At 50.9% G+C, this 21642-nt stretch overlaps 1 protein-coding gene across 9 annotated transcripts in view; it reads left to right on the top strand.

The window, feature by feature from the left end:
• Positions 1-21642, top strand: part of PAX8 (paired box 8) — a 58346-nt gene that overhangs the window by 15759 nt on the left and 20945 nt on the right. For 5 of the 9 annotated variants that reach the window (XM_019444545.2, XM_053890937.1, XM_053890938.1 and 2 more), the window contains exons 3-7: positions 16508-16673; positions 19139-19339; positions 20678-20766; positions 21071-21196; positions 21457-21632. In XM_019444545.2, the coding sequence (XP_019300090.1) occupies positions 16508-16673; positions 19139-19339; positions 20678-20766; positions 21071-21196; positions 21457-21632 (758 nt within the window). The remainder of the gene's footprint in view (positions 1-16507; positions 16674-19138; positions 19340-20677; positions 20767-21070; positions 21197-21456; positions 21633-21642) is intronic. The other 4 variants (XM_019444555.2, XM_053890939.1, XM_019444591.2 and 1 more) reach the window with 1 other exon arrangement.

The following is a 21642-nucleotide window of genomic DNA, read 5'->3' on the forward strand; positions in this document are numbered from 1 at the left end:
ACAGCAACAGAACGTCAGCTGGGATTTATAGGGGGCTTTGACCAGAGAGACCAGGCTAACGTGTTGTTGATACAACCCTGCTGTCAGGGTCAGGAAGCCTGGGCCAAGTGCACTCCATGTACATGTTTGGGAGTGTTTTACTCACCGTGCATGAAAACTTGCATCCTCTCCTGGCTTGACTTCACACTTCCCTTGTTGATTTTCATAGTCCCTTTAGCTCTCTTGCTGGAGCCGCGTACCTATTTTATCCTCTTTGGGCTTTGTGGTATTTTTATTAAGGGGAACAGCTTGGCAATAATCTGTGATAGCTAGATGATTCGCATTATCAAAATGTTCTGATTTCTCTCCTCTCCCATCCCTGTTCTAGAGTATCTTAGCCTGGTGATTTTCCAAAATAATCTTAGAGTCCTGTTGGCACTTCCTTTTCATCCAATCATTAACAGGCATTTGTGGGCAAACCGCTGGTATACAGTTTGAGAACATTCTATCCCACTTCCCTGACACTGTTTCCCACAACTTCCATATGCAAACCCATGTTCCAGCCAACTAGTCTTTGTTTCCAAAACACATCGTGTGCAGTCCCACCTCTGCGCATTTGCCCATGCGATGGCAGCTGCCTGGAACATCATCCCTACTCCTACCCTTTAGACAAGGTCCCGCCCACATTCTACTTCCCTAACCCGACCCTTTCTGCTCCCCTCAGCTTTAGTGACCCTCTGGTCTGTCTCCCCACTGCACTCGCCTCCGAGCTAGGCAAGAGCGAGAACTCTTTGTTCTCTCTACATCCCTAGCACTTGGACATAAAATCCTGTATCAAACGAGGGCTCTGAAAATGCCTATGATGGTAGTTTTTTTTTTTAAGCTTATTTATGTATTTTGAGAGAGAGAGAGAGAGAGAGAGAACGAGTGGGGGAGGGACAGAGACAGAGGGAGAGAGAGAATCCCAAGCAGGCTCCAAGAAGTCATCACAGAGCCTGACATGACTCTATCTCACAAACCATGAGATCATGACCTGAGCTGAAATCAAGAGTCAGATGCTTAGCCAGCTGAGCCACCCAGGCACCCCGATGATGGTAATTTTGACATAATCCTCCAACAGCATGTTTTTGTTTTGGAGTTGACCTACCTCGTACATTTGAACTTAGCGAATAAAGCTTTCCCAACATGAAGCGCACTTGGCCCTTTCCCACGATATTGCCGCAGGCCCCCGATGGGGGCTGTTGAGGTTGGGCCGCAGTGACCCCTGGAAATAGCAAGTATTGGCAGGCCTGGGCAAGACTGGCCCAACAGGGGTCCTTCCTCGTGGATGTCGGGCACCCGCTTGGCAGGGCGGATGGCCAGATTTAGGGCCATCTGTAAGGACCAAAGCTTACAAGATTCTCTAGGCTATGAATTAAGTGCCCCAAACCCCTCTGGCACATAGGAGATATATGCTAGATGCTTAGTAAATATTCACTAAATGAAATGACCATTTTAAAAATCTGCTTTATACAAGTGTTTCTCAAGTGTGGTCTTCACTCCAGCATCAGAAGCTCCCGGGGCTCTACTAACAGATGTAGGGCCCTGGAGTCTGCACCCATCACAGGTGCCCAGTGATTCTGCTGTGGATCAGCTTTTGAGAACCACAGATCCATAGTCAGCCCATCAAGGCCCAGCCAGAGGTCTTTCACAGGTAGAGATTGTCAAGCCAGCCTGCTGGGGAGACAGCCCTTCTTCCTGCACAGCAGCCCTGCCTCACTGAGATTTCCCATCTGGCTGTGGGCAAGAGTGGATCAGACTGACATACGGTCTCAAGTCTGCTCTTAGCTGGCTGTGCACAAGCCAGTGCACACGCTAGCCCCACCTCTCTCACAGAGTTATGAAAACCCATCTCCGATAAAAACCAAGGCCCGATTGATATTTATTAAATTTAATTAAATTTAAGAATCACTTATTTGCCAACACTTTGAAAGGGTGCTGCAAATGTTAGGTGAGTCCATAACCAACCCTTAAAGTCAATCTGGAAAGTTCTTGAAAGCAGGAGAAGCCTGGAGGTCCTGATTGACTGGGGGTTGGGGGGGGGGGTACCCAGCCTGGCTGGGTAAGAGTGATTGACACCTACATGGAGGCTTTGTTATGCTGATGTTGACATTAAAGAAGAATTTGCCACATGATAGAAGGATCAGGAATGGAGACCACAATGGTGGCTCTGTAGGAACCATAGCGAAGGCAAGAGGAGAGGGGCACATAGAGAGGATCAGATGTTAGAAAGTGCTCTCTGCCTGACTGAGCCTGCCTTATACTGTGAAGTCACTTGGAGAGGCAGCCAAATATCCCAGGAGAGTAGCCCAAGGACGCCTCCCTAAACCTGCTGGATCCAGTTCAGAGCTAGAACCCTGTTGATCTGTGCATTCGTTTGCTGGGGCTGCCATAACAAAGTACCACAAACTGGGGGGCTGAAATAACAGAAAGTTGTTGTCTCACGGCTCTGGAGGTTGGAAGTCTGAGGTCAAGATGCTGGCAGGATTGGTTCCTTCTGAGGGCTGTGAGGGGGAGTCTGTTTTTCATGCCCCTCCCCCAGCTTCCCGTGGCTTGCTGGCCATCTTTGGTGTTCTTTGGCTTGTGGCAACATAACTTCAGTCTTCGCATGGCATTCTCCCTGCGCCATCACTGTGTGTCCAAATTTCCCTTTTCTTAAGGACGCAGTCGTGTTGGATTAGGACCCACCCTAATGACCTCATGCTGATCATTTGCAAAGACCTTATTTCCAAATAAGGTCACATTCTGAGGTACTGGGGGTTAGGACTTCAACATATGAGTTTTGAGGGGACACAGTTCAACACATAACAATCTGAGTGTTGCAGGTTGGTGATCTGGGTCAGCCCTCCACCCAGCCCTGAATGGACCCTTGGCTGCTTTAGGTCCAAATGACACCAGCTGTAGAAGCATCTGTTGGGACTGACAGAAGAGGAGGAAAAACCAATATGGGTTCTCTAGAACTTTTCTTGTGGTGTCCACCCCAGTGCTCCCACAGAGGAGAGGACTCTGCTTCATAAACCCGGAACCTGCAGACAAGACCCTTGAGTCTGGGTTCACCACATAAGCAAATAAAAATGACAAATGAATAAGCTGGTAAGAGGAGCAGAAATGTTTTTCAGGGTATGCTGAGATTCAGAACACATTCTGCCCAATCCCCACACTTTTCTTTCTCCTCTGTCTGCCAAGTTGGCCCCAGCCAAGGTGGTGCCCAGGTCCAAAAGGGCCTCCTGGAGGGTGGAACCAACAGGGATTTGGGTCAGAAAACCTGAGTCTTGACTGTGCCATGAAGTGAGTCTATGACATTAGATGGGTCACCTCCCCTTCCTGGCCAAGAACGCTCTAGAAGGGCCCACAACTCTGGCACTAAGATACTGCCCATGGCCACCTCCATAGTCAGTCAGCCAGAGCGTTTCTCTCTGTCATCATGCAGGTCACGTGGCAGCCCAGGGGGCCCACTGTGTGCCACTTTCCCTCATCTTCCTACAGGTGGCCTCAGGGCCACCCACTGGTAGCTTCCTGTGTGGAAAAGTTGCCCAACGTCCCGCCACAGAGCTCTCTGTGCACACCCTCCTGGGGGTGACTGACCTCTACTCCCAGGCCTGAGGGCATTACTGGAGTGGCAGCTGTTGGATCAGGAGGACAATAAAGATCATTTGCTGCCTTCAGACCAGATGAGGAAACTGAGGCACAGCCAGGTAGGGTCACAGAGTGGGTGGAACCCAGGTCTCAGCACCCCTGTTCCCTCCCCTGAAACCATAACCTGCAGGCTGAGTCTACCTCTGCCTGTCCCCTCCTGGTTCCTTATGCAGCCGTGAGTGTGGCTTCTAGAGTGTGTAATCCACTTCGCTATGGTGCCAGGGGGGCCAGGTTCTGGGGGCCCAGCTGCCGTCAGGTGTGGAAAACACAGATACGCGGTTTTGTCACACATTTTGCTCGGTGTGTCGGGCTCAAAAACACGGTTCCTCTTCATTTGTTCCTACCTGTTTTGCTCCACAGGACGGCCAGGCTCCCCTTCTTCCCCCTCCCACCCCAGCCCTGAGGGCTCTGCACCTGCATGCGCGCGGGCACACACACACACACACACACACACACACACACACAACCCTTCCAACTGCCTCAAGTTCAGACCAAAGCTCACCCTTTCCAGCCACCTCCTTGCTGAGCTTGTCAGCCACCTCTTATCTTAATTAAGACCTCAGAAGCATAGAATCCCCGTTAGAGAGAATCTCCAAGGTCATTTAGTTCAACCCTCTAGGTGAGGCAAAATTTCCCGCTTCTCCTCTTCACGTGATTTCACTTCTATTCAAGATGTCCTTCGAACCTCTGGCCTCTCAGTCACTGCAGCTACCCCACCTGCCGGCTGCTGCTTCCTTCCCCCCTCCTTCTGCCTCTCCCTCTCCCTCTTCCACCAAGGCCTCCCTTGTTCACCAGGGGTCCTTCAAGCTACCTGGCCTCTTCCTCCCCTCCCCACCTCTGGGTGATTTTTAAGTCAATGTCTACAACACCCACATTTATAACATTATAACTTTGAGCTATAGAACCTGGCCGAACGTTACATAACATATGTCCTCAGGATGTGAATTATTGATGATTCATCCTCATACACACACACACACACACACACACGTGCACACCCCCCACCATAGATATTCCACAGGCTTGTCGAAAGAATTGAAGGAGATGTGCATGTGAACGGATTTTAAAATTTTAAGGTTCTATAACGTGTCAGGGATTATTAACTTGTAAGTTTCTCAAGGGCAAGAACTGTGTCTTCTATGCAGAAACCATCTCCCCACACACATCCAGCCTGGAATATTATTAGACTTAGAGGGGGTACTCATTGAATTGAAATATAACGAACTGAAAATTGCTTTAACATAGACCCATATTTTAAAAAACAACATTAATATCCCCAGGACTCTGACCCCAGGGAGGGTGATAGAAAGGTGGGGCACAGTGATTTGTGTGGCTGCTGGGCTTCTAAGTACGTGTCCAGGGCGTGCTGGCATTGTCACCTCTCAGGTCTCCCTCCCCCCCCCCCCCCCTCCCCGCCGAGATGCAGAGGCCCGAGCCCTTTCTCCTATAGCCCCTGGTGTGTCACTTCCGGAGAGTCTGGAGACATCTAAACTCAGTGAGAAGGGGCCGAGAAGAATGACCTCTAATCAACCTCCAGCCAGCACTGGAGGTCCACTGAAGCCTCTGACCAGAACTTTATGTTCAATCAATTAATTAATGCTTTCAATAAACATGTATTGAGCATCTAATGAGTGGATATAAACTCTGGGCAATCACCAGAGGAACTTTTTAAAATACAGATTTAAGGACACCATGGCAAGAGAGTCTGGTTGAACTGACCAGAAGTAGAAAGTTTGCAAATGCCCTAGGTGATTCCAACATGCAAACAGGTGGGAGCATGGCTGTCCCCCTACAAGGCAAGCTTATATGGCCAGATAGGACACTGCACCTGCCTTCAAGGAGCTAGGCATCTAGCTATGCAGACAAAGCATTGACCCCGAGAGAGGCCTAATGAGATTCAGATAGGGGGCCATGGACAGGGGCAGTCGGGGATGGGGGAAGGTAGGGGATAGTGGAGGTCCCTGACAGCTGTCCCTGACAGCTGGTCCAGGAAGGCTTCTATCTGGGGGAACGTGAGTGCAAGGTGAAGATTAGCCACCCCAAATTCACATCCTCAGAGAGGAGGCTTCACCTCTTCTGGGAGAGGAGGCAGTGTGTCTCTAGCTGGAGAACCAAGGAAGGAGGAGAAATGGTACCCAATCTTAATCACAGCGACAAAGTGGCCCATCCACTGTGTGGCTTACCGATGTAATGTGTGGATCTGAGAAAGCTTGCAGAGGCTTCCAGAAATCTCTGAGACAGCCCCAGCAGGGAGCCTAGCCAGGGAAGCCTCAGGTTTGGCGACCCTTCAGAACAGCCCGTGTTTTCCCACGTGCCTCCAGCTCCCCAGCCCCTGAGTTCCAGGCATCCTGACTGCCTTCAGGACAGGGCAGGGCCTCACGTCAAGTGGGACTTTTCTTAGGAAGCTTAAGGGTCTATGGACATTTACAGCAGCTCCATCCTCGGAAATCCATGCACTGGGGCCCTTCCTGGGAGGGAGGTGACAGGGTTAATCTAAGGGCTGGGGGAGGCGGAGAAAGGCCTTGAAACACACGGTGAAGCCAACCAGATTAATAGAGGAAGAGAGAGGGGGGTAGACCATTAGGAAGACAAAGAGAAAATCATGCTGGAGCAATAGAAAGGGAAATCTAATATCAACTAGGGAAAAATAAATGGAGATTAGGGCAAACAAATTAGCTTTAATGGGTTCAATGCTAATACAAGAATAACAGCCGAGCTGCGAATGCCTTTGAGGGGAAGATGGGATAAAGAACCTGAGCAGTCATGCAGGCAATAAAGATGATGCAGGGAGGGGGTCAGCCAAAGGAGCGCAGAGGCAGAAAGAAGGGAACACTCAGGGTGAATGGGCAGGGGAGAGGTGGTGGGAGGGCTCTGTCATCTTTGACGGGACCAAGGGACTGGGGCAGGGAAAGGGCTGGGAGGAAACGAGAATGGGAGGCGCAGGGGCAGTCAGCAAGGGCTGGAAATAAAGGAAAGGAAGGCAATCAAAAGAAGGGGCAGAAGGATCAAACCCAGAGCAGGAAAGACTGGGCACAAAGGCAGTGGCGAAGCATGGAAATAGAGTGCAGGATTAACATGAAGGGTACAGGGAAATAGAACTGAATTAGGTTAGGGGCGCCTGGGTGGCTCAGTCGGTTAAACATCCAACTCTTGGTTTCGGCTCAGGTCACGATCTCATGGTTTCATGCGTTCAAGCCCCACGTGGGGCTCCGTACTGGCAGTGTGGAACCTGTTTGGCATTCTCCCTCTCTCTCTCTCTCTCTCTCTCTCCTCTCTCTCTTCGCCTCCCCCACTCATGCTGTCCCTGTCTCTCTCAAAATAAATAAATAAACTTTAAAAAAAATTTTTTTTAAAAAGAACCAAATTTATGACTAAAGAAAATTATAAAAAAGGAAAGATTAGGGCCTCAACAAAATGAAAACCTGAGGAGGATCCTGAAGTGGGTTTCGGAACGTACCCCTGTTTGGTAGGTGATGTGAAGACACTGTGGCTCTTAGAGAAGGGGCTGACTGTTCTGGAACCACCCCGTGCTGCCAGGGGTGGGGCTGGGGGTGGATGGGCCGAACCTGGAGGCCCTATGCCCAAGTCTCAGTTCTGCCCCTTTGTAATGATGCAGCCTTGGGCAAGTTCCACAGGGCCTCTGCTCCTCATCTCCTCATCTGTAGAATGGGGACAGTGTGCTACCTACCTCAAAGGGTTGTCATGGGAACTAATGAAAAGATGCACTTAGAGTAAGTACCTCCTGTAGGTGGGCTCTTAGTATTATTCCTAAGCATTGACTAATGGGGGAAGGAGGTTGAATCCTGAAAATAGCCCTTGCTTCCTTCCTCCTTCCCCTCTTTCCTCTTCTTTAAGTCCAACACTGGCAAGATACCAAATTTGTCTCTTTCCCAGCTGGAGACTAATCCAGGGGAGACCTCTTTCCCCACCCTTTGTCTCCCTCCCTCTGCCCCTCCCAGCCCTCTCTCCCTGTTGAGGAGGAAAGAATAGTGCTAAACCCTCCCACCCTCTGGGCTGATCTAAGGCAGAGCTTCTAAGGGAGCCAAACTTCTTATCCTATTGTTCCTAAGGGCCTGCGGGGACCCTCAAATTTACCGGAATGACGGGATGAGAGAAGCTGGGAGCTGGAGCTTGTCCTCATGGCCTCCCAACCTGGAGACCTCTTGGGCTTCGTTAAAGTGCACAGAGGCACAAGAGGGACAGAGCCCAATGGACCAGGAGAATAAATCAACATGGACAAGCCCAAGAATCTATGAATAACCATCTCAGCAGGGGCTCCAGGAGTAGGGAAGCCGGAGCTGGGATTATTGCCTGTCCCTTAGGGCATTCCAGAAACTTCCAAGAGCAAGATAATGACCAGGCCAGAATAGGCCTCTTCCCTTTCTTTCCCCTAGGAGCAGTGGGTCCTTCCTGCAGTTACCACGTCAGGGTTACCTCAGTGTTTCTTTGTGCTCTGTTTACAGCCCTCCAGCAGCCAGATAAGCAAGCTCCTACATTGAAGCATCTCTGCGGAAATACCTAAGGACAGGTTTTCTGACTAGACACTGACTGATAATGCTACTTAATGTCAGAGAGGTCTGAGGAAACAGGATTCCAGGACTGGCTTGGTCGTGTCCTTGGCCTTGAACACAGAGCACAGTGCTGAGTTTCTTGGCACTGAGACCTGGGACAGCAGTTTCTTTTTTAACAACTGGATCCTGTTAGACGTAAAAGGGCATCACTGCCCAGCAGCGCTGAGCCAGAAACTTCTCCTCAAGTGTGCCTCTGACTCTGGGGTGTCCAGGTCCCAGGAGGGGTAGCTGTTGACACGACACAGCGGTCATCCCTAGCCCGAGCTCTCTCTTGTGGCTCCTTCCCTCAGTGGGCACTGAAGTCTCCCCACCAGAGCCGTAAACCCTGTGAGGGTCACTCTGTGTAGGTGTCCCCGCATCTTTCTCCATAGGCCCTCCAAGGCCGGGGTTAGAAGGAAAAGGCTTCTCACCTTGAAGCCTGCAGGCCCGCCTTGGTGACAGTCTCCCATGGGAGTGACAGGGAGCCCCTGCAGACCAAATAGGCTATAAGTGAGCCATGACAAGTGCCCACACATTTCATGCTGACGTCAAAAGCTTGATGTAAAGGAAGGCCTCTGTGTTCATCCCATGGCTCCTACAGGAGGGCAAATTTCTCTTTTCCTGGACTGTGATATCTGGACCCCTTTTAAAATAGCTCGTGTCTAAGAGAATATGACTTTGGAAGACAGAATTCTGCTTAGCGCAAAGAATGTGTGGGCTTCACTAAGCTTGTTTGGGGCCTGTTTACTTTCCTTCCTGTCCCTCTGTCCCTCTGTCCTTCCCTCCCTTCCTTCCTTCCTTCCCTTCCTCCCTTCCACCCTCCTTCCTTTCATCTCTCTCTCCCCTCCTTCTTTCTTTCCTTCCTTCCCTCCTTCTTCCCTCTCTTTCCTTTGTTTCTTCCTTCCCTCCCTCTTTCCTTCCTTTCTTCCAATAATTAGCCAGCATTTATTGAGTGCCTACTGTGCACCAAGCCTTATACTAGATATTAGTGCTTCAGAGATATAAAAAAATCATCCCTCATGGGGCACAGTCTATGTAGCAGGACACAGCCAGTATAAATAGATGCATATTCTGCCACATGTAGTGGTAGAGACTATGCCCTGGCATGTTTAAAAGGAAGGACCAGAGACAACAGGCAGGAAAGGCAGGGAGACTTCTTGGAGGAGGTAGCTTCCTGAAGTGACTCAAGGTATGCGTACAAATCAATCAGGAGACGGTTAGGAAAGGCCACTCCAGGCATGGAGGACAGCACAAACAAGGACACAGGGGAGGATTTGGATGCTATGAAAGAACAGCACTCAATTCCGCACTGCTGGGTCATCAGAAATAAGGCTCAGGCAGGTAGGAATCGAGGCTGGAGAGGAGAGGTGAGCCAGAGTCAGCTCACATGGACCTTGTCCTCCAGATTTAGTAGCTTAGACGTCACCCATAGGAGATGGGACCACACCCCAGCGGGTTTCTTCAATACCGGGGGGCACACGGTCAGACTCGGGTTTTAGATGGGTTGCTCCCCACAAAAGGCCATGTGTGCACACTGAGAGCAAAGACCAGTGAGTCCAGGGGACTGGTTAACCCCTACCTTTGTCTCAGATTATACATCACTTAGAGAGATTGTCTTTGGTCGCCTGGAACTAATTCTATGTCTCACCCTCCACCCCCTTATTCTTTAATACTGCACCCTATTGTGTCCTTCTTAGCACTATCCTAGCAAGAATTATCCATTTATTTATGCGTTTACTTTTTAAATATCTACCTATTTCTAGACTAGGGGCTCCATGAGATCAGGCATCAATTCAATATGATCAGTCCCAGTAAAGTGCCTGGCATGTGGTAGGTACTCAATGAATACACGTTGAATGGATAAATGAATATTTGGATGTGTGAACACTGGGGATGGCTAGGAAGGTACTGGTTAGGTAAATATTTAAGAGGTAAAAGTGTCATGGCTGAGTGAGTCCTCCCTATGAGCAGAAGGGAAGAAACTAAAGACCATTCGTTCTTTCATGTGGCACATATTAATTGAACACCTAATACAATTTAATAATGAACAAAACAGACACGGTCCTGCCCTCATGGAGCTTTCGATCTGGTGGGAGAAGACAGTCACTACTCCTGTATATAATCATGCAAATGAATGTGAAATTAAAATTTGAATGACTGCATTGCAAGAAAGATAAACGATGTCATGGACGTTGTCTAACCACAGGCCCTAACCTACTCTGCAGGGTAAAGCAAAGCCACCTGGATGAAGTGACTTTGTGCTAACCTATACAGGATGGGCAGGAGTTAACCAGATAAGAGGGGAAGACGAGTTCAGGCAGAGGGAACCGTGTGTGCAAAAGCCCCAAGGCAGAAGGACGCACTGGTAGCTCTAAGGTCACGCCGAAGCCAATGAGGGAGGGCACAGTGCACATTGTGGTTGAGGGTGGTGGGAGATGAAGCCAAAGGCAGGCTCTGTGCTTGCGTGGCAGCTGGTGCTTTTACTGACCAAGACAACACAAGAGAGGAGGCTCTTTATCACCCAACAGGAGATTTCCAATAGGAAACTGGATATAAAAGGAAGGGGAAAGTTCTGGGCTGGAGATTCCAGGGGTGCCCATGGGGCCATCAGTACATAGGTACAATGAGAGTGGGTGTGTGATCACCAAGGATGATGGTGTAAAGTGGGTGCAGCACTGGGGTTTGAGAAAAGCCTGAAAAAAAAAATATATATATATATACATATATAATAGAACAAATGAGAGAAGAGAGCCCAGTAAAGAGAAACAAAAGCAGCTCTGAAGGTATAAGAAACCAGGAGACAGCATTGTCACAGAAACTTCTTTAAGGAGGAGAACCTAGCACGGAACCACCCACCATCCATCCAGTACCGAGTTTGAGCACACGCTAAGCTGGAGGCACACAGTGAGTTGACCACCGAATAGCAAGGAGGGAAATGAAAGAAATAAGAACAGCAAGCATGACTACTTCTCGAGAAGTCTGGTTGAAAACAATCATCAGAAAACATTTCATAGTCAACGGGGGAATATTGCGGGGACGGGGAGGGGTTGGGGAAGCGGCATAGAAGAATGTACTTGAGTTTGTAGGTCCAGGGAAAGACCTAGTAGAAAGGGAGAGGTAAGTAACACAAAAGAAAAGTGAGGAGGGGAGCCTGGGTGGCTCAGTCGGTTAACCATCCAACTCGATTTCGGCTCAGGTCATGATCTCGTGGTTTGCGAGTTCGAGTCCCACATCGGGCTCTGTGCTGACAGTGCGGAGCCTGCTTGGGATTCTCTCTCTCCCTCTCTCTCTGCCCCTCCCCCCCGTCTCTCAAAATAAATAAACTTGAAAAAAAAAAAAAAAGAAATGTGAGGCTAATTTATGGAGTAGGGTTCCAGAACTGGTAGAAGGGCGAGGCATCGATGCGAAATGAATGAGAAGTAGAGGCAATAGCTTTGCCTAGCTACTGTCTCTGCCCCAGTCAGTCAGCCTTGGGGAGAGAAGTGCAAGGCACAGACACCAAGGCCACGCAGCAAGACGGGGCTAAAGCCAGATGCGGAAGGCTGTCTCTCGGCATGCCCACCCCTATCGTGCTAGTCTAAGTCCTAATGTGCCCAGGGAACCCATAACCATGGATGCCAGTGCAATCCGACGTGCAGACTTGGGGTGCAAGGTGGAACAAGAGGTTGGAACACTAGGTTTCTGTGGTCCTGGAACACTTCCTTTAGGAATGGTTTGAGGCCCTGGCCTTTATTCCAGAAAGGCACCAGGCCAAGGGGAGCAGCTGGGAGGCTGCAGTGGGTGACCACAAGCCCCTCCCGCTATAGTCCTACCAAGGGTCAAACTTCCACCTCGACACCCTTTGGAGATAAAGCAAAAATCCCCAGGGAGTTACATGGAAATTCTCCCAGAACAGCACATTGCACCAGTGTCACTCTGGGACTGGGCAGAGGCATGAGGAATGAGGCAGAAAGAAAGAGGAGAGTATTGGAGTCTGCCACTTAGAGATCCCACAGTGGAGAGTCAGTGCGATGTGACCATCACAACAGCCCCACACGTTTGGAAAACATTTTTCTGTCTCATGTATATGCTGAAGCATTAATTCGACTTTTATGACAGGTGCCAGGTAGAGAAAGACGGCAAAGGTCCTGCCCTTGAGGAGGGCCCTTTGGAATATAAATAAAGAGACTTATCAGTGCCCTCAGTGACATGACAGAGACTTGTATAAAGGACTGTGGGCCCAGGAAAATTCTCCATGTGTCTTAAAGGTTTGGGATTGGTACACGTAACAAGAATTTTAAGCGATGAGCGTCTCTCTTTTCCTCCTACCATTCCTGTTCCTTGGAGCTCTATACGGAGTGAAGAAATTACCAAAGAAAATCCTAATGCCTTCCTGAATGGCACTTTTCCATAGTAAACACTTCCGGACAGCAGGCTTCATCTGGGGTTTTGCAAGGATCAAAACCCCTCAGTGTCGAAACCCCTCAGTTTCCTTCTGTGGCCCTGGGAAAGTCGGCATCCCCTTGTCTGAGGGCCTCCGCACTCAGAACCTGCTTGTGTCCGGCCAAGCAGTCTTGTCTTCCTCTACCATACCCACCCATGATGCTCCAGACCATGCAAAGGGCCTTTGCTTAGGAAGCTTCCAACCTCTTTCGGGTTCACACCTTCCCACTAGTCCAACCAGGAGCTCCCACTCATTCCCGGCTTCCGGCCTCAAAGCCCACCTCATCCACAGCTGCATGGAAAGGCGGTCAGCACGGTGGGCGGCCCAGCCCATCCCGGTGCAGGAAGGAAGGCTGCACCCACCTCTGGGCATTTGGTGGTGACTCACCCAAAGGACTCCACTCCCCCACACCGGACATAGGAAGGACAAAAGTCCTTCCATTATGGGGACTCAGCTCAATGCCTCAAACCATACGGGCCATCTCCATCTTCTGTTACCTGCCTGCTACCTGCCTGTCCTACACCACAGTAAATGTCTTCCAGTGCCTTGAGAGCGCCAAGACCTTGTGCATGGATGTATTTTCCTGTGGATACTTCTTCACCTGGTTACCTCCTGGTCATTCCTCCCTGCAACTTCCATCTGACCACTTATGGGCTCCCCTAACACCTGAACTTACCTTTTTCAAGAAACTTCTCCCTCACCATCGTGATTCCCAATTTATGTGACTGCATCCCCCAAAGATTGTAAGTTCCTTGAGGGCCCGGTTTCCTGTCCTATTCAAGATGGCATCCTCAGTGCTCTGTACCTGAGCCGTGGTAGGCACTTCATACGTACGCGTTGAGATAAAAAGAAATGAAAATTTTAACATACAAATAATATGAATTATTATTCTTAGAAGGTAGGGCTGAGGTGGTAGATGTACAAATATTTAGTTCCTCTCAGTTTTCTTTCCCTGCCATTGTCCAACCTAAACCAGTGGTTTGCAACGTGTGGTCCCAGACAAGCAGTATCGGCAGCATCTGGGAACTTCGTAGAAACAAATTCATGGTTCCATCCTCGACCTGTTGCTTCAGAAACTCAGGGCACTGGGCTCATCAGCCTGTGTTTTTAAAAGTTCCCGAAGTGATTCTGATGCAAGCTTAAGTGTGTGAACCACTGCCCCAGTCCTAGGTCCAAGCTTGAGACATAACATTAGACACAGGAAAAAGTTTCATTCAATGGATGAGAACAGTAGGGCTGGAAAAAAAAAAAAACAAACCTACCAACTTTCTCAAATGATAAAAGTAAAAACAGACAGAGTCGATGCAAGACTCTGGCCCAGAGCTCCTTGTACAGCAACACAAAGTCACTCAGAAGCCACTAAAATAAAATAAAGCACCAGAGCATTTATAGTTTAGGGGCCAGAGGTATGAGAACACCTTCCATTTCACACTGATGCTGGATGATCCAATAAATAAGCCTTCGGGAAGGTTCCTGAGGGCTTAGGTCTCTAAGAATCCTGATCAGCCCTTCAGGAAGATTTAGGACAATAGCCCATACAGCTTCAACAGAGAAACAGATAGGGTTGATATTTTTTTAAGGCACCATATTCAATTCAGGTCACCCCCAAAATGGCGCTTGGTTTTTTCAACTTCTACCTTTCTAGGGGTGAAGAACTCCACCTGCAGGAAAACTTGCTTCCAGATATAGAGGCTCTAGTCCCCACCCCCAAACACCTGAACCTTGGTAGATGACGTGGCAGATCGAAGGGGGAAAATGGGGACAAAGCTGGACAGTTCACGGTCTTGTCTGCGTTTGGGTGGCTGTCTGGCGCCCCCTTGTGTTCAGTGTCTGGACCCAAACGAGCCAAAAGACCATAAGGATGGACGAATGAGGATCAAGTGGCTAAGCCATTCTCCAAGAATGGCCTGTAGCCATGAGAAGGCTCAGGAGAGGGTCATCTGGGATGTCCTCCCAGCCCTGGTGGCAAAGCACTCGCTGGGACAAGCTGCCTAGCAGAGCACAGGTGGAAATTGTGCTCCAGCTCACCCAGTTGCCTCCACCAGGGAGATGGATCACTGTGTCCCTCCTGCTGGGTATTTGGCCAGCAGGCTTTTTCCTCCTGACTTATTGCCCAGGCCAGAGGCTTATAGCCTCTTTTTTTTTTCTTTTAAGAGAAATTGACTATTTTGCTGAAGCCAGCTTGGGCCCCTGAGGGGACATTGCAAGGCAGTTCTGAATGTGCTAAGTCAGTGGGCGATAATGGGCACTGTGTGCTCTGAGAGGCGCTTCCCACCCTTGGCCATAAATAGTCCTTAACGGGCTCACACAGAAGGCTTGGCACTGGCTCTTCCTCCTTGTCTGCTCGCTCCCCCTGACGCCCACCCCTCAAGCTCCACCATCCCAGCCAGATCACCAAATCATGCCCCGGTGTGGAAAGATCTCCTTCATGCCCAGACCATGGCACCTTCAGTGCAGGCCCGCAGGGGCAGTGCCAAGCTTCCACGGTCGGTCCTGGACTCAATGCAAGTGCAGGACTCAACCCAAGAAGCACTGATGGGAGCCTTAATCTTTAGCTAGAGGCTGGTTGCTCCTCAAACGGGCTGAGTCACCTAAGTCATAAATCAGGTCACTAAAACTCTCCAAGCCCCAGTCTCTTCATCAGCAAAAGGGATATTTCAGCCCTGGAATTAGTCCAAGCTGGTCTAGGGATTTTAGAGAGTTGAGAAGGTTGGTAAGTCTAATAGACAAGCACTTTCTTACCTCTAAGCCTTTGCACATGCTGTTCCCACTGCCTGGAACAGTTTTCTCCCTTCACTCCTTCACTTGGCTAACACCTCTTTATGTTCAGTCAAAGTTCAGACTTCTCCAGGAACCCTTCTATGGTCCCCTAAGCCTGGGCTTGGTCCCCTTCAGTGGTTCCCATAACTCCCTACTTGGGCCCCATCCCAGCAGTGGTCACGTGGTCTGGTAATTGGCTATTTGTTGGTCTGGGCCCTCACTTTAGTAAACCCTGTGAGACAAGAACAGAGATCACATCTGTCTTATTCACCTGGGCATCTGCAGGGCCTGGCACATAGTAGGCACTCAATAAATACATTGGAACAGGTAGAAGGGCTCAGAATGAAACACAGGCTGGGGCCAGAGGGCAGAGGGCAAGTCGGGAAGGCAGCTAAGGAAACATGCACACGCATCCACGGCTTGTCCACGTTCTGCACAACTGCCTGCAGCCTGACATAGTCCTGGGCCCCCGGGAATGGATGGCAGGGAGTTCTCTGCCAGTCCTGTTAGTCCTCTGGCCCATAAAGAAGAAACCACGGGGTCACTCACTCGGGCCAGGAGCCCACACACAGGGCCTGGGCCCGCTCTGCCCCAGCTCAAGCAGAGAAGCTCTGCTTCGGTTCATTTGCGTTTGTGTTTCTCAGTGCAATTGTGCTTACAAAATCTGGCTCTGACAAATGTAAAGACCACTGAATGCCCTCATCTGATAGATAAGGAACGGGGAGCCAGAGAGGAGAGGGGACCTGCTCCAACATCACACAGCTCGGTGTCAGAGTAGGAAGACTCTGCATCTCCAACCCCTTTCAGAGGGAGGGAAGAAGGTGGTGGGGTTGGCATTCAGAGAGGAGGGCTGAGGGTCTCAGAGGAGCCTGTGCAGGTCCAAGAGGTGCCCAGACTGCAGCGTGCCCTTCTGTGGCATCATACACCGCCCCCCAATGGCAGCTGCCCTCCCTCTGCAATGGGAAACCGGGGGCATTGCATCAGGAGAACCAGAGGGCACGATGGTTAGAGTTCACATGCACGGTCTCTCATGCACACAAGCACCCACGCCCGGGCTAATTCCTACCCACCCGCCCTGCCTGGCCCCTGACAGCTGTTCCTGGGACTACTGTCTTCTTAGGCCACGGAGGGCTGAATCAGCTAGGAGGGGCCTTTGTGAACGGCAGACCCCTGCCTGAAGTGGTGCGTCAGCGCATCGTGGACCTGGCCCACCAGGGCGTGAGGCCCTGCGACATCTCCCGCCAGCTCCGAGTCAGCCATGGCTGTGTCAGCAAGATCCTTGGCAGGTAAGCACAAAATTCACCACACGCCACCGTCCCTGCAGGGCTTGCCTTCTGCGGCCCACCTCGCAGCCACCCTCCCTTCCCCCAGGGGACTCGGGTCCATTCCCGATGTCCAACCTTGGTCCCCGGGACCTGAACAGTGTGATGGCACTTCTGGACCTCCCCCTTATGCACTGCTCTTCTTCTGTTATTTTCCTGCCCTTTCTTCTTCTTTGTCCACTTCTCCTTCCTTTTTTTTCCCCTCCCACTTTTCTCCTTTGTCTCATGTCTTATTTTTATAGGCTTCTCTACTCCTAAAGCAGGAGCATCTTCCCCAAAGCACCCCACCCCCACCCCCGCCAACCGCCGAGACCAAAGGAAATGGAGCCACCAGGGAGGGGCACATGATCAGAGGTGGCTCCTGCGGCCTAAGCCCTGCATGAGGGATGTCTGAGTGTGCTTCTCAAACTGGTAACTCCCAGAGCATCGGCAGCAGAAGCATCAGGGGGTCCTGATGAGAGGTAGCTAAGGCCTGGTCCAGACCTACATATAAATCACAGCATCCACTCTGGAAGCCAGTCCTGGGTGCTGTGATTTTTATGAGATGACCAGGTAACACGTATGAACACTAACCACAGAGCAGTGGCTCACAGCCCCAGCTGCACGTTAGAGTCACCTGGAGAAAAGTAATTTAAAAAAAAAAAAAAAAAAAAAAAAAAAAAATATATATATATATATATATATATATATATATATATATATATATGTCTTGGCCCCAGCCCACACCAATTAAAGCAGAACTTTAGGAGAATGAGCCCAAGTTTTCGTACAGTGCTAAGGCTCCATCAAGTGATTCCAACTTTCTGCAGCCAGAATTGAGGACCAATGACCCAAAGGTTCAGGTGGAACCAGGAGCAGCAAAGCCCTGCTTCTGGATTGACATAGCACAGTCTGGAGAGCCACTCCCAAAATGCCCCTGCACTGGGGGACTTGGGGCTTTGCATCAGTTCAATGTACCTGTCTCCCTCACCCAACTGATAAGTGGGTTCAAGAAGAAGGTCACCTGAGTGACTCTGTCAGTTAAGTGTCTGACTTCGGCTCAGGTCATGATCTTGTAGTTCATGAGTTCGAGCCCTGCGTTGGGCTCCGTGCTGACAGCTCAGAGCCTGGAGCCTGCTTCAGGTTCTGTGTCCCCCTCTCTCTCCGCCCCATCCCTGCTTGTGCTCTGTCTCTCTCTGTCTTTCAAAAATGAAGAAACATTAAAAAAAAATTTTTTTTAACGGATTCAAGTGGAATTCTGGTTTAAAGAGGCAAAGAGCCCTGAACTGTAACTGAACTGTGGAGAGCCCTGGCTTCCTACCGAAGGTGTCAGGGGAACATGTGCTCTGTGGCTAGGGTCAGGAGAGGGCTTCCCAGGGTGGGCTGGGGTGCCCCAGAGAGATGAGCCCTGGAAGGCTGTGACAGGCAAGCAGAGTTTTAAAGAACCAGATTTTATTTCATTGTAGAAGAGACCACAGAGTTTTCACAACAAGGAGGGCAAAGCTATCCTGACCTAAGTCTCTGATCCACCAAAGCAGCTAGTTGGTTGCTCAGAGGAGAGGAGAAGTGGACAGCCTGGGAGAGTGAGCTTGGCTTATGGGGCTGGACGTAGCCAGGGATCCAGGACAGGCTGGCATTCCAGAGTCCATGAGAAGCAGCTTCAACCTGAACCATGCAACCTGGTAGAAAACCAGTGGCCAGCCAGGGGGGAAGGGAGGGGAGCAAAGGTGAACCAGCCAGACCGAGGCAGAGGGCCCAATGATCCAAGCTGGCTTCCTGGGGAGGGTAAAGCTGGGATGGCCAAGAACAGCGAGTCATGCTTTAACTAAGAAAAGCTGGATAGAGGGGCACCTGGGTGGGTCAGTCTGTTGAGCGTCTGCCTTCGGCTCAGGTCATGATCTCATGGCTCGTGAGTTCAAGCCCCGCATCGGGCTCTGTGCTGACAGCTCACAGCGCCCTGCTCTGTGTCTCCCTCTCTCTCTGCCCCCACCCCCACTTGTGCTCCGTCTCTCTTTCTCCCTCTCAAAAATAAATAAAAACATTAAAAAGAAAGAAAGAAAAGCCGGATAGAGAAACCCACCACTGTGAACTTGTACACACGCAGCATGTGCATCACAATTTCCTTTCTAAGAAGGGAAATCTTTTGTTCTCCACAGGTGGCTCTTGCAGGAGCTCAGACACAAGACACTGGCCTGAGGGAAAGAGAGAGAAGCCAGGTGTCCAGGGTGAGGTCTTTAGCAGAGTTCGGCAGCAGCATAAACCTACCCATGCAAGGGAAACAGATAGTGCCAGGAACATCAAGTGTTTGAGGCCAGCCCGGGGGGGGGGGTGCGTTTTAGCCCCCAAACCCCTCCCCAGAAGCTTTGGAGAGGAATGAGAGTCTCTGGCTAAGTCCCGGCCGGAAGACCCCACCTGCTTATTGGGTAATTCTTTGGGGTTCTCTATTGGAGTAGGTACTACGAGACTGGCAGCATCCGGCCTGGAGTGATAGGAGGCTCCAAGCCCAAGGTGGCCACCCCCAAGGTGGTGGAGAAGATTGGAGACTACAAGCGTCAGAACCCTACCATGTTTGCTTGGGAGATCCGAGACCGGCTCCTGGCTGAGGGGGTCTGTGACAATGACACTGTGCCCAGTGTCAGCTCCATCAATAGGTAAGAGGGACACAGCAGCCGGGGGCCAAGGCACCTGGGCTTTGGGGGAATCATGACAGAGACCCGAAGAAGGGCCTGGCTTGGCTAGAGGGGAGCCTGAGGAGGGGCCTACTGCTGAAGAATTAAGCAGGAAGCACCCCAGGCTCCGGGCAGATATCACACCTCCCCACTGCTAGGAGACATTTCTGCCCCCACCCCACCCCACCCTGGGTTGTACTTTCCACAGTTTCCTTCCTCACACGCTACATCCTTTTTTGGTCAATGAAAGAATCTTGAATTGATACTTTCTCGGGCCACATGACCCCTAACCCGGCCCTCATTCAAGCATTCACCCCATTGTTTCGTCATTCAATTATTCACTCACTACCTCAGTCAATCAGTTCCTCACTCGCTCATTCATGTATGTGTGATTCACTCGATTTATGTGCTAGGCCCTGGAAACACACAATCCTTGTCCTTGTGGAGCTTACAGTCTAGGGGGAAGACAGACACTAATCAAGTACTAATCAAGTGCCCACACAAACAATTGTATAAGTGCAACTGTAAGTCCTCCTGAGGAGAGAAACATGCAGGTATGTGAGCTAGCATAAAGCGACTTGGTTTAGGAAGGTATGAAAAGATGTCCCTGAGTAAGAACGATGAATAAGAGTTAAATAAGTGAAAAGGGGAGCCAAAGGAGCCTTGAGGCAGCACATGCAAAGGACCTGTGGCTCATAGATCTTAGACAAGAAGCCGAAAGAAAGCCAGCAGATAGATGGGGAATATGGGGTAGGCTGAGGTGGAAAGGTCAGCAAAGACTGCCCTTTAGAGGCAGGTGGCCATGTCACATATTCTTACCTGTGACCTATAAGAAACTTGGCAGACTTTAAGCAGGAGGCTGACCAGCATCTCAAAAAGTCCACTCTAGCTACAATCAGGAGAATCGAGTAGAAAGGTCAAGAGCAGATAGGGGCAGGCCAGGGAGCGATCCTGGAGGGAGAGACTTGGTAGTGGCATGCACTAAGTTGCTGACAGTGAGATGCAGAGAGGGGTCAACAGCAGAGAGGTTTACAAGGTCAAACCCACTGAAGCTCATGATGGGCTTGAGAGAAGAGGGAAGGAGGCAGACGTGAACTCTGCCTGTATCTCTGCCTTGAGTGACCAATGGAACTGATCATGAAACGGGAAAACTGGGAAGGACCAGGTGTGAGGAGTAAGGCCATGCATTTGATTGTAGCAGGTTGTAATCGAGGTGCCTTTAAGATACCCAGGTGGGCTCTCAAAAAGGCACAGATCCAGGGCAGCGTGAGTCCTGTTTCCTCCTCTTCTCTCTAATAGCCTTTCTTGTCTTCCTTACAGGATCATCCGGACCAAAGTGCAGCAACCATTCAACCTCCCCATGGACAGCTGTGTGGCCACCAAGTCCCTGAGCCCGGGACACACGCTGAGTGAGTGCTGACCCGCAGGCACACTCAGCCTCGCAAGCCCATACCCATCAGCAAAAACAGTCACACATACACACACACACACACACACACACACCCGCCTGTGCGGACTGAGCCCTTCCACCGACAAAGCGTTGCTGGGTCCCGGGGAAGATGCACTGACATACTTAGGGGTGGAAACATTTCTGGCAGCCTTGATCCAAGAACCCCCACTCCCGTGGGCCCCTGTGTCCCCCATGGTGGCAGCGGGGGCTCCCAGGAGTGTCACCCGCATGTGCTGACCCTCTCCCTCTCCCCCCGACTGCAGTCCCCAGCTCAGCTGTAACGCCCCCAGAGTCACCCCAGTCAGACTCTCTGGGCTCCACCTACTCCATCAACGGGCTCCTGGGGATTGCTCAGCCTGGCAGCGACAGCAAGAGGAAAATGGACGACAGTGAGTGTTGGGGAGCCAGAGGGCAGGTCGGGGGTGGGGGGTGCAGGAGAGCAGTCTGCTCAGGCTCCACGGGGACCGGTGGCCCCAGACTTTGCAACTCCTGCCTACAGCACGTGGCCCACCCCCCAAGCTGGCCACAGTCCCGCAGCCCGGAGCCAGGTCCTTCCCATCACTCTGTAGCCCGAGTCTGCCCTTCCACTCTGGCCTGGGGTGTGGTAGATGGGTCCCCTGAAAGCTCTCTCCCTGCCTGGGGATGCCAGGTGACCAGGACAGCTGCCGGCTGAGCATCGACTCCCAGAGCAGCAGCAGCGGGCCCCGCAAGCACCTTCGCACGGACGCCTTCAGCCAGCACCACCTTGAGCCGCTCGAGTGCCCATTCGAGCGGCAGCACTACCCGGAGGCCTATGCCTCCCCCAGCCACACCAAAGGCGAGCAGGTGAGCAGCC

Source organism: Panthera pardus, unplaced genomic scaffold (genome assembly GCF_024362965.1).
Source record: "Panthera pardus isolate Hobbes unplaced genomic scaffold, ASM2436296v1 HiC_scaffold_26, whole genome shotgun sequence".
Taxonomy (NCBI): domain Eukaryota; kingdom Metazoa; phylum Chordata; class Mammalia; order Carnivora; family Felidae; genus Panthera; species Panthera pardus.